Raw genomic sequence first — 16132 nt, 5'->3', positions numbered from 1 at the left:
TAATACAATTTTCTTTTTTCCACCCAATCGTCAATTTTGAGTTTTTGGGCTCCAAAATCTTAAATATTGATCATACTGGACGTTTAGTATTATTCAATTTCTTGGCACTATCATTTCTTCCTCTGTCCCTTCCATTTTCTGATCCCCCGTTGTTGGTTTTTACTATTTATTGTCTTCCTATCCTTTTCCATTTAAAATTCTCCACAAACTTCATTTCTATTGGGATTTCACTATATTCGTTACCTTTCTGGCCCACTTTTTTGTCCTGAATTTTTTGAGATTTGTTCACAAATGAACAGTCAATTGGTTTGTCCGCAACCAACATCATTGGCAGATCAGTTACTTCTACGCTGCAGTTCTGTGTTCAATATTTAAACCGATTTGAGTATAGAATTGATCGATAAGATTGATGGTCAAAGTGTGAGCGATAAGGTCCACTAGGGGCCAACAACGAGCGCGCGCATCCCCCGTCACGTGTTCTTCTGGTCATCGTGGCAACCAGAGGTCTCTTGAAGATGATGATGTGTACTTTGTGTGTTAGTTTTCTGTTCTTTGTTTCCACGCAATTTCTCGTAGTTTTCAGATTATTAGTTGAAAACTGAAGAAATACACTATTTTGTTGATATTTTTGACTGGCTAGGTCTGGTGACTCAACCACCTGAAACTTGATTTGTTTTCTGTTGCCTAGTTTTTTGTTTAGCGTCATTTTATTTATTTTTTTGACCGTGGATACTGAAACAAAAACTCCTGACAACGCATAGTCTTTCCTTTTTGAAGACAAATTAGTAGTTGGCACTATTCTCCTCTCACAAGTATTTTCGAAAACGGAATTTCCGCTTTTTGAGCCAAAAATCACATTATTTCCTATTCGAACTTTCCGGTTTTTTCATAAACTCCAAAATATTCAAGAGAGGAAAAATTTCCGTGACAGGCGGTCTGTGTGTCCGGTGTATGCCAAAGAGCACTCTATTTAAGAGCTGATAAGATGGACATTTTTCCGCATTTTTTTAATCGGATGATATGGAGTTGGATGGTCAGTTATACCATTGGCTACAATGTTTCTCGCACTTTTTAAGTATTATTTTCGAGTTGATTTTTACGAATCAATCAATTTATCTCTAAATGCTCCAAGTTTTCGTTTTTCCCCAATTTTTCTGTTTTTCAGTACAAAAAATGAGTGGAAATGCACCAGACGGACTACCGAAAGGAAATCGAGTATGGGCTGATGGATGGTACGGTTTTGGCGGAAAATCATAGAATTTTCACTAAAATCTCCTTTAACCACAGAGGGGATTAAAACAACTGTTTTCAATTCAAGAAATTTCAGAAGATCTCCAGTACCATAAAGTTCATAATGCCAGAATCTTAAAATTCAGCAGACAGTAATGAAACTAAGATTATTTGACACATTTCATACTTCACCGTTCTCATTATTATGTTTCCAGCTACGACATGGTTCATTTCGGACATGCAAACCAATTGAGACAAGCCAAACAATTCGGACAGAAGCTGATTGTTGGAGTACATAATGACGAGGAGGTACGATCATAAAATTACTCAGAATTTCAACAATTTATTCCCAGATTCGTCTCCACAAAGGACCGCCAGTGTTCAATGAGCAGGAGAGATATCGAATGGTTGCCGGTATAAAATGGGTTGATGAAGTGGTTGAGAATGCTCCTTATGTAACAACTGTCGAGACGCTCGACAAGTATCAATGCGATTTTTGCATTCATGGAGGTAGATCTTTACTGAATTGCCTTTTTATCCATCAATTTCCACTTATTACAGACGATATCACTCTCACTGCTGATGGAAAAGACACGTATCAAGAAGTGAAGGATAATGCAAGATACCGCGAATGCAAGAGAACTTGTGGTGTCTCAACCACTGATTTAGTTGGCCGAATGCTTCTTCTCACCAAAAACCACCATACTCAAGACGAGCACATCGAGCAGCACGTGGAGAGAGCACGCTCATTGAGTACTGTAAGTCCTTCCAAAATTCTGGACATTCTCTATTGATGTTGTGTGATTTTAGACTATATTGGATTGCGCTACGGTAAGCGATTAATTAGCGAGCGATTCGCTAGTAAATTTTGCGCTTTTTGGGTTCACTGCTTTTTTGTATGAGATTTCAGGTTTTGATGAAGACGGGGTACTTCTATCCATTGTGTCGGGCTCTACTGTCGCGCTTGCGACGCGTTTCAAACCCCTTCGTTTTGCAGGACAATGTTGCGATGTCTCCATGGACACGTGTCTCTCGTTTCATTCCGACAACTACTACTATTCTTGAATTCGCCGAGGGGCGACCACCAAAACCGACAGATAAAGTAGTCTATGTGACTGGATCTTTCGATTTGTTCCATATTGGACATCTGGCTTTCCTTGAAAAAGCCAAAGAGTTCGGAGACTACTTGATAGTTGGAATTCTATCGGATCAAGTAAGTCTATTTGAAGTTCTCATATATATTTTTAGTCGACCTGTATTCAAGTGTAGCCCGAATTAGTTTCAGACTATACTCGAGTAATATCTATTAACGTTTCCTCTCAAAATACAACTGTCATTTTTCAGACTGTCAATCAGTACAAAGGAAGCAATCATCCAATTATGTCAATTCATGAACGAGTTCTGTCAGTACTCGCTTATAAGGTTCGTAGTTTGTAGTTCTCATTAGGTTTATTAACTAGTTTTTTTTCAGCCGGTTAACGAAGTTGTATTTGGAGCACCATATGAAATCACTCCAGACGTCTTGGACCAGTTTAATGTGAAGGTACGAAAGAATACCAAAACAAAAATAGGATAAAAGAGAGGACGATTTGTTTATTTATATTTCTTACAAGGGAACTCCTTTCAGAAACTGTTTGAGAATTTGCTGAAAATTGGTTCATAGGTAGTTTCGACCATTCTGAATACGATGACAACAAAAGCTAGTGCCCCTTCCTGCTCCGGAGCTCAAAAAACGAGCTCGAAACTTGCTCCGCCCGATTTCGCACTCTTGTCACTCCCTTCTGGGCAGTATTTTTCCGTGGCTTCGGTGGCCAAGTGGTAGTGGGCGGCGCGGCAGTTGGAGAGTCCGGGGTTCGACTCTCTCTCCCGATAATGTTTTTTTGTTTTTTGTATTTCTCGATTTCGGAAGACGGGGGATCAAAACTGTGTGTCTGAAATAGGTTTCTTGAGCTTTTCCAGTTCTTACAGACCTTTTACAACATTTTGAGAAAAACAATTTTTTCAAGAAAAGTAACTTTTCTGTGTCCACTTCGATGGTGAGATGGCAGTCAGAATTTTTCTTTGAAAAACTGATTCGAAATAGCATGGAATCTATGAAATACGTTATACCGATATAGAGAAATGTTTTTTTTTGAAAATGGAAAAGTAACTTTTCTGTGTCCTAGTTGCTTCAAGCAGAGTATCAACCGATGTCTACGGACTCAATTTTCAAAAAAAAACATTTCTCTATATCGGTATAACGTATTTCATAGATTCCATGCTATTTCGAATCAGTTTTTCAAAGAAAAATTCTGACTGCCATCTCACCATCGAAGTGGACACAGAAAAGTTACTTTTCTTGAAAAAATTGTTTTTCTCAAAATGTTGTAAAAGGTCTGTAAGAACTGGAAAAGCTCAAGAAACCTATTTCAGACACACAGTTTTGATCCCCCGTCTTCCGAAATCGAGAAATACAAAAAACAAAAAAACATTATCGGGAGAGAGAGTCGAACCCCGGACTCTCCAACTGCCGCGCCGCCCACTACCACTTGGCCACCGAAGCCACGGAAAAATACTGCCCAGAAGGGAGTGACAAGAGTGCGAAATCGGGCGGAGCAAGTTTCGAGCTCGTTTTTTGAGCTCCGGAGCAGGAAGGGGCACTAGCTTTTGTTGTCATCGTATTCAGAATGGTCGAAACTACCTATGAACCAATTTTCAGCAAATTCTCAAACAGTTTCTGAAAGGAGTTCCCTTGTTAGAAGTACTGAATAGTGATATTCTATTCTCTGATAGCGCTTCTCTGAATGTCCACTAATTGTAAGGGTATCAAGTCCTGAAAATGTTAGAAAAAGGTGTACTTTGAACTTCTCTCCCTTCTGCACCCTCCCCAGTTTTTCTCTAACCGCGAGAGATTATGCAGTACGCGGAGAGTCACACGCTAAAGATAGTGGACGGCGGAACCCGTGAAATGTCGGCCGCTGCATTTCTACAGGTCGGCAATGTAGTTCGCTCTCTTCAAGCCTCCTTGACGCTGCTAATAGTCTTGGATTCATAGGCTGGCGATGATCGAGATATTCCCACACGCAATTTCTGCTGATCCACATGAAGGTTAAACTTCCTTGGACGTCTGAGCCACCTTTAAATTATGAAATTTTGAGAAAATCAGGGCGAATGTCCCTGTTAATCAATGAAAATAAAGGAATTAGTTGTTCGACGAAGTACTAGGAGATATTGAAACATCGTACAATCTATGAATTTTAGGCCGTCGTCAATGGATTCCGTGACCGTGAATCTTCCATCGTTAATTGTCCACTCACTTCAATTGATCCATTCGCTGAAGCAAAACGACGTGGAATCTATCATGAGGTTGATTCTGGAAGTGACATGACAACCGATCTCATCATCGATCGAATCATTAACCATCGTCTGGAGTATGAGACAAGAAACAGAAAGAAGGAAAAGAAGGAAGCTGATGTAGCAAAAGCAATGAACTTGATCAAAGTCGAAGAATAAATCATCTCTCGGCTTGCTTCTTTTAGATAAGACCTTCTATTTCATTTTCTTTCTCTCCAAAGTTTTACGAATGTCACCCCTTTTTATCGGCTAATTCTCTAATCACCCTTTCCTGAAATTCTAGTCGAATTCTCTAACAATTCCAGTCAACTTTTCCCCCTATTTTTACTTGCCACTCCCAAAAGTTTCCACCTTATTTGATTTCATGTATGTACATATTTTTCATACTAGTACCTTTTTCTGTCCTCTTTTCAAAAGAATAAAACTGAACCTTTTTCAAGTTTTCAATTAAAAAAAAATGGCAACGATAAGTCTGGAGCAGAAAATTTCGAAATCCTTTTCAACTTCCGGTGATAGTTCCCCACAAAACTCATATTTTCACCCAAAAATAATGTTATCATTGAAATGTTGAAATTTAATTTTCTTCCGGTCCCCCCTCGTCATTTAACGCCACACACAAAACCATCTCATTCGATAATAAAATGCTCACTTTAACTTTTTATTTCTGGAAGAAATGACTCTCACTTGGTCTAATTTCCCTAAAAAAGAACTAATTCTTCATTTTTTGGATTATGAAGCGAGGTATTTAAGTGGTCTCATGTTCTACAAATATTCAAAAACTTAAACACTTTCAGATGCAATCTTCGTACTTGTTCCAAAAATGACTTAGCGCTCGTAGACTCAATTCATTATGTTCCATCTAGAATGAAAATTTCTGAAATTTCAAGTAGAATGGATCCGGAGAAGGTAACTTCGCTCTACCGGACCGCGCGGGGAAACTGCGCTCTACCGCACATTCTCAAATTTTCAGTCGCACATCCGCCTAGACATTGAATCTTTCACAATTTGTTTCATCGGGAAACATGATAAAACAAGAATTGAGAGAGCATGGAACGAGGAATTGAGTGAAATTGCAGAGACTAAAGCTGAAAATCGATTTGATCTATTCCAAAGATATGTTGATCGATTTTTGAATAACGGAACGCTAGAAGCAGACATACTGCTCATCAAACATGTTCCCATTGAACCTCTCGACCATTGGAAAATCAAAGTTTCCTCTTTCATTCTCTTATCTCCTGGAACTCCTGCTGGTTATGTCATCAATTGGTTGACGAAAATAGATTCTCAACTGAAAGAACTCATGGTTTGCAACTGGACTTTGGAAGGAGTTTCAGAAGTTCCAGCTGTATTGGAGGTTTCTGAAAGACTTCATTTGAGTGAAGCTGCTGATTTGACGGATGAACATTTAGAGAGATTGACGGCTACTGGCATAACGATTTCCTCATTGGAAATTACACTGAATGGAATCAAAAAGGCATTGGAGGTGAGTAAAGAGAAAGAAAGAATTCCGACTCTACTGTGGTTGGAACCAACAAAATTTAGATTTCTGGTCGCTAAACGAGAAAATGTCGCGCTTTCTGCCGAATCATCCTGGCTATAACACTGAAATCTTAAAATTTCCAGAATCACCTGAAAAACGGTCGTCGTGACGATGAACTTATATTTTCCTCCAATTTCCCGGAAGATTTTGATCCAGTTGAATTATTTCCAAACGGATTGAAATTCCAAAAGATTGAAGGAAGATTTCCAGAAGATAACATGTAAGATATTCGCTCCAAAATGCCTTGATATATAATTTTCTTTTCAGATATAAAATCTTGGGTGGATTTGAGAATAAGCATGGAGTCCAGGATACGAGGATTTGCCGATGTAGCAATACATTATTTCAAGTGTCTCTGGAACCTAAGAAGTCGAAGGACCATGTACATATATTGTGGCCCTGCACATTCTGAAGATATCTCTATTTTTTAACGTTTTCTTCCAATACATGGAAAGAGAACAATTTATTCGATAAATACGGAACCCATAACTTATAAATCAATTGGGATTTTACAGGAAGAAAAAATGAGGTGTTGGGGGTTCAATGGATAGAAATGATGGTGTGGGGCGTCTCTTTCTCACAAAAAAGTTCTGTTGTTCACATCTTCAGTGGGTCTACTTTAGCAACTTTCTTGGCGTTCGCCGCTGCAGCTGCAGCATCTTCAGCCTTTTTCGCTGCAGCCTTTTCTTGTTTGATACGCATGATGTCAGCGTCACGATTCATTCGGTTGTCCATTGAGAGACCCTGAAAATATTAATTTGAAAAAAGTGTTTACTTTTCACGTTTCTTACAGCATTTCCGTCTTGTCCGGCGGCTCCTTGGCGTTTCTTCATTTCAGCTAGCTTCTTTTGGTTCTTTTCGCGAGCCAAGTCTCTTTGATTTCCACCTGAAATATATTATTTAATACGAAGCATTAGAAAAACTTAAATATTTAATTCGTATAACATGCGTCAAGAGTGGCATCAACTTATTTTGTGAAACCAAGTCTATTCATGTCAAAAATTCCTTACGAGTCATTTTTGTAGTCAGGGAAAGTGATGAAGGATCGGATTAAATCACAATACGAATCGAACAATCTGGTTCTCGGGATCGACCGAACGAGCCGTCAATGGAAGTGCTAGTTGCACCGTATACAGAAGTTGTCTGAAAATAATATAGATATTATGGGAAATGGTTTCGATAAACGGGAAAAAGTAAGATAGCAAGAAGCCTATTTTTCTTGTCTCAACATCGAGAAATACCGGCTGCTGGCTGAGAAAAGGGGCGAGAATAAGAAAAAATATGAGAAATAGAGAGAAGATTGAAGAGGCGACAGACATCGGGACACAGGCCGGTTGACCACAGAAAGTAGACACGTGGAACATTATGTGGATTAAATACGATTGAGGCGTGGATTCGAGAGATATTGATTAACGTGGCAAACAATTTTGATAACCCGGGTCACAGCTAGTTGAGCACATATTGTATCTCATAACCACTGAATAGTGATTAAAAACCATTTTTGAAAGTCCGGAAGGTTCTTAGAAGCGCTAGGCACGTGAAATACGCCGCTAGCTTTGGCGGGAATCCAATTAAGTGAGCCTAGGAAAATGTTTCACTATTTAGCTCTTTCTTTGCAGTAATCGGGCTAAGTTTTTACAGTCCTTCGCAACTGAATGATCATGCAAATTAAAAAGAGCGAAAACCGCTGATTTCAATTGACAATCAAGCCTAAAGATCTGAAATAGAAAACGAAACGCATGATCGAATAAATCAAACAAACTAAACACGTACATTCAGCCTTAACCTATGCAAACGCGCTTTGTTGAGACTACATTTTGGTAATATTATTTGACGCCTAAATTTCAATTTTTTGATATTTTTTGTTTTGTCAAAAAATTGGCCTTTTTCGATTATATTTCTCCTTAAAACTATTTCTTGACAAAGTTTTTCAGTTTAAACAAAAAAGTTTAGGTAAGCGATTTTTCTCAACAGAGCGCGTTTGCATAGGTTAAGGCTGAATGTACGTGACTAAATAAATCGATAAGAGCATGAGTCTGAACAAAAAAGACATAGAACAGCATCAAGTGAGAGTGCAAATATCAAATGAGCCAATAAAACTCTTTTCGATACATTTGGAAAATTAAAAATACGAAGAAGTGAAACACAGGTATTTATTCCACAAAAATAATGTCAATTGAGGTGAAAAATTAGAGAAAAAGGGTAAAAACGGAGAAGACGAAGAAAATGAGATTCAGACACAACATAACAGAAAAATAACAAACGAAGCATGAAGGTGCTTCTGGAATGCGGCGAGTCGACAATTTATCTGAAAGAAAAGAAAGTAATTAACTTTTGGGCAGAGGAGAGTTGAAAAGGGGTTTCATCACAACTTTTGAAAGTCCACAAACCTTGGAGTCAAAAAATGTAAACTCACTTTTCCAGCGGATGATAATTGAGAAGTTTCTCGATGAGATCCACGTGAGCCAGGAGCATTCTTCGGCAGCAGTAACGGCGGAGACCGAGAGCATCGAGCGCGTCTCCTAAAATTGTTTTTTTTGCGTCAATACAAAGAAAAATGAAGAATTTTCCATCGAAAGCTACACTTTCCAATTTTTTAACGTTAACTTTTTACCTTCACTGTATTCTGACTGCAAGAATCCGAGATAGGTCTCCCACTTGTCACCGATAACCTTTCCGCAGGTGAAGCATCTGATTGGGATGATCATTTTTTGTGATTCTGCTAAAAAATTATTAAAAATCAGACAAAATGGATGGAAGAGGAAATGCGATTGAATGAAAATGACTACTCTGAAGAGCAAACAATCGGGTGAAATTGATTTAAAAATATTATTTTCAGTGCGTATTAATCAAAAATCGATAACAACTTCATCCAAATTAATTCAATAATTTCTCTACCGAGTTGAATCATTTCGAATTCTCACGTTTAGGAAATTTTAAGGAAAAATAGAAAAACTGAAGGTGTAGAGTTCCAATCAGCATCCAAACACACGACCCCGTGTGATTTCTGTCCAAATTTCCATGAAAATAAATAAAACATTAAAGAATTTCAGTAAAATAGGAGAAAAACTTTAGTTTTCCAGAAAACTTTATAAAAACGGAATGCTCGTAAAATGTGGCACACGGTGTGCACTTTCATATCTTCAGTGTTTGCACAGATTGTCTACCGTATCCCTCTGTAAATTTAACAAGTGTTTGCATTTTTTTGTTTGTAAATTTCGGTCAGTTTTCAAGCTTCTAAATATGGAAGTATATAAAGACGAATTAGAAATGTATAAAAGAAGATATTTCCTAAATAATCCGACTTCCACAAAAGAAGAAGAGTCGCTAGCTGTCATCAGAAAAGCGGAGGAGTATATCCAGGTCTGTTCATCTGAAAAATCTAAATTTCATTCAACAAAGAAGAATTTCCAGAACACACTCCCATCTCTAGTCAACCAAAATCGTGCTTACGACACCAATCAGAAAGCTTTCCTGCTATCGGAAGCCGGGAAGTTGTATAATGTGCTGGAAGAATACAGTGAAACCGCAGAAAAAATGCTCAGCAAAGCTGTTAGAATGAGTAAATTGTCTAGCACTGCTAAAGCTAAAATCCTCTGAAAGTTTAAATTTCAGATCCCAAAAACGCGGACACATGGCACGAATTGGGTCAGTGTGTTATGAAACGACTTGATTTAGAATTCGCACAGTCTTGTTTCACAGTAAGTGTATATTCTTAACAAAAAATCACCTGAAATCGACAAAAAATTTGGTTCAGATTGCACTGGGAATCACTCGGACCGCTCCAATTCTAACGTCACTTGCTGTAGCGATGAGATTAGTTGCGCTGGACCATCCTGAACCAGCTCAGACGGAAATGCGGTAAAAATTTTTTCGCCCAACTTAAAAATTTCAAACATTTCAGCACGAGAGCAATGGAACTGATAATAGAAGCCCGACGTCTAGACCCTTCTCACGGTCCAGCCAATATCGCTTTCGCCACAGGACTATTCTATGCATTTTTCAGTACAGCGAAAGTGGAATTACAATATTTGGATAAAGTTGTCGAAAACTATCAAAAAGCAGCCACGTCATCGAATTCAGAATTATCACGAACTGATCCACAAGTTTATATTAACATGGCAACCTGTCTGAAATTCATGGAGAAGTATGATGAAGCACTGGAATCGTTGGAGAAAGCAGCTGAATACGACGGGAGAAACGAGTTGGAAACGAGAGAAAAACTTGAAGCATTTGTAAAGTATTTAGTGAAATTTACTGATTGTGTTGGCAAAAAAGGGAGGATGAAGCCGAAAAGATTGATAGAAATGGTGAATGAATTGAAGAAAAGTGGTGGTGCATCTGATGGATTTCGACTGAAAATTATTGGAAGTGTTGGACATGACGAGACGATTCCAGTGTAAGATAATACGTTCATGGAACTAAGCGTTCTAAATTAATCAAATTAGAAATAGAGAGTTCGAAATGAACATTTTCTGAAACAAAAAACAAAAATCACTTACAGCGCTCTTGTCGGCGTCGATGCTACTGGTGATGTCTACGGTATCACCATTTATAATTGTCTCTCGAATTTTGGATTTGTCATTGGGGATACTGTAACGATAGCGAGACCGGATTTCAGAGAGATCAAGGTAAAAGAAACCACTTCATTTGAGATAAACGTATATTTATGGAGACCTGCTGTATATTAAACTTCATCAATATTTACTTTGCCAGAATCTCCGAATTCCATCTGACCCGCCAAATCATGTTGATTCGTTGAAATGGATTCGTGTAGCCACACCTACACAAATCAAGAAAAACGGAGTTCCTCTTCCTGAATCTGTTCTTGCCAGAGCAATAGCCTCTACCCAAACTAAATAATTATTTTTCTGTAATTATTTTTCTGTATGCATCTCTTTTTATCAACATTTGATCTCGCTTCTGCATTGCGTTTTACCAGTTTTGCTTCAAATTGTCTTGGAAATAAACAATTCTAACCTTTTATCAGTCCATAAATGTATGGTTCTACTGATTTAAACCACTCGTTATCCAGTACGAATGTTAATCATATTTTCTTATCATTGACTCTCCTTTACCGCAGTGGTCTGGCATGGTGCCAATTATACCGTCGCCATGTTGAAACATAAGTAGACTCCCTCAATTTTCAGTTTTTTTTTTTGCGAATGAAAAAGCAACTTTGAAACGTTTCTATCAAATGCATTTCTTATTGAAAAGCGATGCAGTCGTACAATTTTTTATTTGGCAGCTGCCATTGGTCCAGAGAAAGGAACTGCACCGAAAAGTGATACGCAGAAGAATAAGAACACGTGTTATAGCGACGTTCTCTCCTCACAATTTCAACTCGCACTCCATTCGCACTGTTTTCTTCTCCCCCTCCCTATTCAAAAGGGGCACACTGGAAAAAAGGGACACAAGTAGAACTGCGTAGGGCCCCCGGACGTTCGAGGGCGCCGGGTTAAACAAACCGGTTTTAGGCTTGAACCTGTTGCACTTTTTACCTTTTTTTCTTGACCCAATGATATTTATTAGAAAAAAAGAGGATTGCCGTTTTAGACAAGAGTTGGCGATGTTGTAAATGAATCGCACTCAACGAAAGTTCCAGTTTTCATGATTACCATGGATCTTTTCTACTGTTTCGTAAAAAAAGAACTAAATTTATCTTGATTAGCAGTGCACAATCGCTGTTGTTAGATCTTTGCTTTCCACAGAAAAATGTATAGCAGTTCTGTCCCTTCCCAGAGCAATTATCAGGATATAACCATTTACTTCTTTCTATGGTCCTCCTGTAATTGATAGATGTGTTCGCCTCTAAGAACAACAGATTGCCAAAATATCGTATTTCTCGTGCGCTCTCTGTGTTTCTCTGTGATATATTTTTTTTACTTTTTCAAATACGCGGCAGCTATAGCTAAATATTTCAGACCCACGGTTAACTGTCTGAACTTTCATGACGACTTGCGTGTAGTTTACCGTGAATCCACATTCCGTGATTAAACTGCTTAACGATTTTTTTTTCATCAGAAATTTTCAACTATCTGCTCTCTCGCAGAATTTCAGAAAAATTGCAATAATACACTTTTTGCCGTTTGTCTGTGAAACATTGTTGTTCAACCTTTCGTTTTATTTTCTCGTGTTCAATCAATTCTTTCTTTTTATTGTATAAACTATAGTTTTTATTTATTTCAGGAAACATCCCACAATCCGAGATTGAAAGATGTCGGACATTCGAGAAATAAAGAAAAGAAACGAGGACCCGACTGACCGTGAGCAAAGGCAAATGCTCCGGTAAGTTTCCTATCAGTTGTTTTTTCTCTTTTTTCTTTATCAACCAGTTCCTTTTATTTCTATTTGTTCCAGATCTGCACAATATGATGAGGCGAAGAAGTTTTTTAAATGTCTCAGAAAAACGGGGGCAATGTCATATTGCGATTATGTTGGGAGCCTTTCAGAGACACAAGTACACATCGCAGAACATACGTGAGTTGGACATTTCTTCCGGGCGTGAGAAAACAAACAAGAACATATAATTTTCAATTAAAAAACTATAACAAGATAGAAAATTAAGAACTTCCGAAGATTTTTGGGAATAGGGCGAAAAAGGGTCTTGCAAAAGCTAATCATAAATAAAAATTGAATAAAAGTGAATAAAACACTTGTAAGCACGATGCCAATAATTTTAAACAATTGCAATTTTTCAGAAAAGACTTCCTGTTCTCGTGTATTTTATGCGGCAAAGAGCTTTATGATGCTACGCAAATCTACACACACAGAAATGGCAAAACAGTTTGCGGACCTCGAAAAGAAGACTTAATTGTAAACATCCCTCCAAAAGAAGACACAGTCGATTTGTGGCGAGCAAGAAATGTATTTATTGATACAGCAACGAGAGAGGAATATGATGAGTTCAAAAGGGGTCTTGCCAGAAAAGCTGAAATGCAACCAGGGAATAATGGAGTCCCAGGGACGCCAGGTTACGGTGACGAAGAGGATAATAATAGCAGATCTAATGTACACAGTCGACAATCCTCTCGTAGCCATTCTCGTTCCGTTTCCCGTGATAGGTCAAGACGATCACCGCCGAAAATTATCAACAGGGATCATCTGATTTCATCTGCTTCACAACCGACTCCAAGTGTTCCACCAGCAGCACCAAACGTTCCACAATCATCGGGGATACCTGGATTCCAGCATCAGCCGCCACATCAACAACCGATGTCTCAAGCTGACCCAAGAGGGTTTTATGAACAACAACGACAGAGCACGTCTGCAGGCGCACATGGACAAGCAGGGTATCAACAACCGCCACCGCCCGGAGTATCTCATCAATATCATCAGCCACCGCTAGGATTTGCTCAGCCACCGCCCGGATTTGCCCAGCAACCGCCAGGATTTTACAATCAACCACCACCACAACAGTATCATCCAAGTGTTCAGGGACCGCCGGGATTTTACCAGGAGCAGCTTCCACGGAATGGATATCCAATGGAGCATCCTCCCATGTTCGCAAATGGAGGGGCTGATTTTGATCCGAATATCCTTCCTCCACCACCACAACAGCATCACCGACCGCACACTCCTTCAAAATCTCAAAACTGGAACAACAATTTCCAAAATGATAATCGAGGAGCTCAAAGTTCGTATCAACGCCATCGGAACAGCGGTTCCTCCACCGGACCACAAGATAATCATCAAAACTCAGGCTGGAATTCCTCAAGCTCTCAAAGGAACGGGTCCTATTCCAATCCAAGAGATCGAGGACAACGTCATGAAAATTATGGAAGGAATGGCCCAGATTCTCGAAATAATGCAAATCGTCAACAACCACAAGAAACATTGTATAGAAGATCGCCAGTACCATCGCCCCAGCGTCAATCCTCAGCTCCAACTGACAATCATCCGTATGGTCAACCTCCATCACAAAACCCGGTTGCCCCACCAACATCCGAATGGCAGAGATATCCACCGCCACCATTGCCGCCTCCAGAGAGTCCAGCTCCGCAATCGACACCACAGCAATCACAGCCAAGTTCTTGGATGCCGAAGCCGATCGACAAAAATCTTCTACAACAATGTGCTACAATCCTACAAAAGCCTGCTGCTCCTACTCTTGTTCCTGGACCTGGACCTGCACCAGTTCCAGAAGTCAATGATGCGAGACCGACTCGACGAGAGACAAAAGTTCCTTCTCTTATAATACCCGACTCTGGAGTCAGTGGTCAACAGATATACTCTGGTGGAGTGACAACACGTTCAATGTCAAGAGCACAGTCGAGAAACCCATCAAGAGCAACGTCTAGAGCTGCATCGAGAGCAACTTCTCGAAATGCATCACCAGTTCGCGGTACGGCAGGACCAACTTCTTCGAACGTTCCCACTGGAGATTCGACTTCATCCCGACGTGGCAGGTCATCCAATCGGAAGGAACAAGATCAGGGAAGAGGGTGAGTGCTTATGAAGACTTGAATGATTCTGAACTTTCTCATTGTTCTTAGCAAGAAATTCATATAAACAGTTTTGTCCCAGAAAAAGCAAGAAAGAATAGTTTGGTAGATTGCAATTTAATTTTAAAAAAATATACGAAACTAAACTGACTACTAATTGTGAAGAAGTTGTGACCGCCCCGGATACAAAATATCGATTGATCTATTTTTCAGAACAATATCTCTCGCCATTCAGACTCCTCAAGAGATGAGGAGACAGAGCCGAAGCGCTGTTCGGTATCGAACAAGAAGTCGATCGAAGAGTATGGAAACTCCGTCGAGGGCTGAGATTGATTGTAAGTTATTCTGAAAGAATCCTCTTCCTAAAGCAGGAAACTTTTTCTACAACGTTCTTCCATTTTCAGTAGTTCAACAGAGACGGAATGAGTTCCAACAGGCAGGAACAGCCACAGTCAAAGTTCCACCAGGACGGAACCGCGTATGTATGCTGATTGAGTAAGTGTGTATTAACGGGAGAATCCTAGTTTTGCTGTTAATTCCCAACTAAAAACCATTCAATTTGCAGTACACCTCCTCCTCCAAAAACTATGACCGAACGTGAAAGGCGAAGAATGGAAAATTTGGAGAAACTCAGAGCCCAGGAGGAAGCGGAAGCCAACCAGCGGAACACATCAAATATGGAGCCTCCGGTGGAGACAACGGTAATTTAGTTTTTCAGGCAGTTTTTGAAAGAATTCTGTAAACGGAATACTATTATGCTAATTATCTGAATCCAAAACTGAACGATATCTTGATGAATGTGATCTTAAATCACTAGAACTTCAAAAATTGTGTACTTCGACAAAATTATCTTTCCAAATACTCTCTAATAGAGTCCACCGATGTTGGAATATCGTTATCTGAGTTGGTATCTCTGTCATGCTTATCTTACAACTTATTCATTTTGACATATCAGCGGTTTACACCCTTCGATGAAATAAATATAAAATACAACTTCTGAAAATTTCAGCATTCCGCCACTCTAAGAGGATTGCACAATCTACCAGAACGTAACCAGCCATCAACATCATCTGCGGCGAACAGAGGAGGAGGGTCGCCACGACCAGTTCCGCCTCCAGGCGGACAACGTGGTGCAGATAGAAGACTTAGAAATTCAAATTCACCTCCTCCTTTTCTTGGAAATAAAAGACGTGGTAACAATGATGATGACGACGAAGATTTTACGGATAGAAGATTGTACGCCAAGAACCAGAAGCCTCGCCGTAATGATGATGAAGATCAGCATAACAGAAAGGACAAAAGGCATAGAGCTTACCGAGATTACCGAAATTAATTATACTCGTTTCTTCTTTTTTCATTCCCGTTTTTCATTTATCAAGCTCTTCTATCCACGAGAGTGAGTTTTATATATTCCCTTTTTTAAATTATTCCCATGATTCCCAACCGTATGACTTTTTCGAGCCGTTTTATGGTTATAATATTCTATTCAGTTCCTTTGCAATTGTCTTATATTATAACGCTTTCTTGTTTAACCGCAAGCTCTTTGTCCTCTTCTTGCGATTCAGTATTTTAATAAGATCCCATT

General features: G+C 39.2%; 5 protein-coding genes across 5 annotated transcripts; 4 read left to right on the top strand and 1 right to left on the bottom strand.

Annotated features, from left to right (window-relative positions):
* Positions 1-1173: 1173 nt before the first annotated feature.
* GCK72_001071 (uncharacterized protein) lies at positions 1174-4722 on the top strand (the record flags this gene model as incomplete). Its single annotated transcript, XM_003111091.2, has 8 exons — positions 1174-1232; positions 1446-1539; positions 1584-1740; positions 1792-1988; positions 2228-2443; positions 2575-2652; positions 2702-2773; positions 4471-4722. 8 exons carry the CDS (start codon positions 1174-1176, stop codon positions 4720-4722), a joined length of 1125 nt encoding a protein of 374 aa, XP_003111139.2.
* A 514-nt stretch (positions 4723-5236) lies between these two features.
* On the top strand, positions 5237-6515 carry GCK72_001070 (uncharacterized protein; the record flags this gene model as incomplete). Its single annotated transcript, XM_003111331.2, has 5 exons — positions 5237-5304; positions 5358-5469; positions 5534-6046; positions 6187-6323; positions 6371-6515. The coding sequence occupies 5 exons, from the start codon at positions 5237-5239 to the stop codon at positions 6513-6515; spliced, it is 975 nt and encodes a 324-aa protein (XP_003111379.2).
* Positions 6516-8515: 2000 nt separating this feature from the next.
* On the bottom strand, positions 8516-8811 carry GCK72_001069 (uncharacterized protein; the record flags this gene model as incomplete). Its single annotated transcript, XM_003111339.1, has 2 exons — positions 8516-8625; positions 8718-8811. 2 exons carry the CDS (start codon positions 8809-8811, stop codon positions 8516-8518), a joined length of 204 nt encoding a protein of 67 aa, XP_003111387.1.
* Positions 8812-9346: 535 nt separating this feature from the next.
* On the top strand, positions 9347-10966 carry GCK72_001068 (uncharacterized protein; the record flags this gene model as incomplete). Its single annotated transcript, XM_003111063.2, has 7 exons — positions 9347-9466; positions 9518-9665; positions 9719-9804; positions 9861-9964; positions 10008-10502; positions 10608-10734; positions 10820-10966. 7 exons carry the CDS (start codon positions 9347-9349, stop codon positions 10964-10966), a joined length of 1227 nt encoding a protein of 408 aa, XP_003111111.2.
* A 1354-nt stretch (positions 10967-12320) lies between these two features.
* Positions 12321-15880, top strand: GCK72_001067 (uncharacterized protein; the record flags this gene model as incomplete). The annotated part of the gene is made up of 7 exons (XM_003111159.2): positions 12321-12391; positions 12464-12583; positions 12805-14547; positions 14761-14882; positions 14952-15042; positions 15113-15248; positions 15557-15880. 7 exons carry the CDS (start codon positions 12321-12323, stop codon positions 15878-15880), a joined length of 2607 nt encoding a protein of 868 aa, XP_003111207.2.
* Positions 15881-16132: the final 252 nt, after the last annotated feature.

The sequence above is a fragment of the Caenorhabditis remanei genome, chromosome I (assembly GCF_010183535.1).
Source record: "Caenorhabditis remanei strain PX506 chromosome I, whole genome shotgun sequence".
Taxonomy (NCBI): domain Eukaryota; kingdom Metazoa; phylum Nematoda; class Chromadorea; order Rhabditida; family Rhabditidae; genus Caenorhabditis; species Caenorhabditis remanei.
The sequence above is the reverse complement of the archived record's forward strand: the minus strand, read 5'-3'. Positions and strand labels throughout refer to the sequence as shown.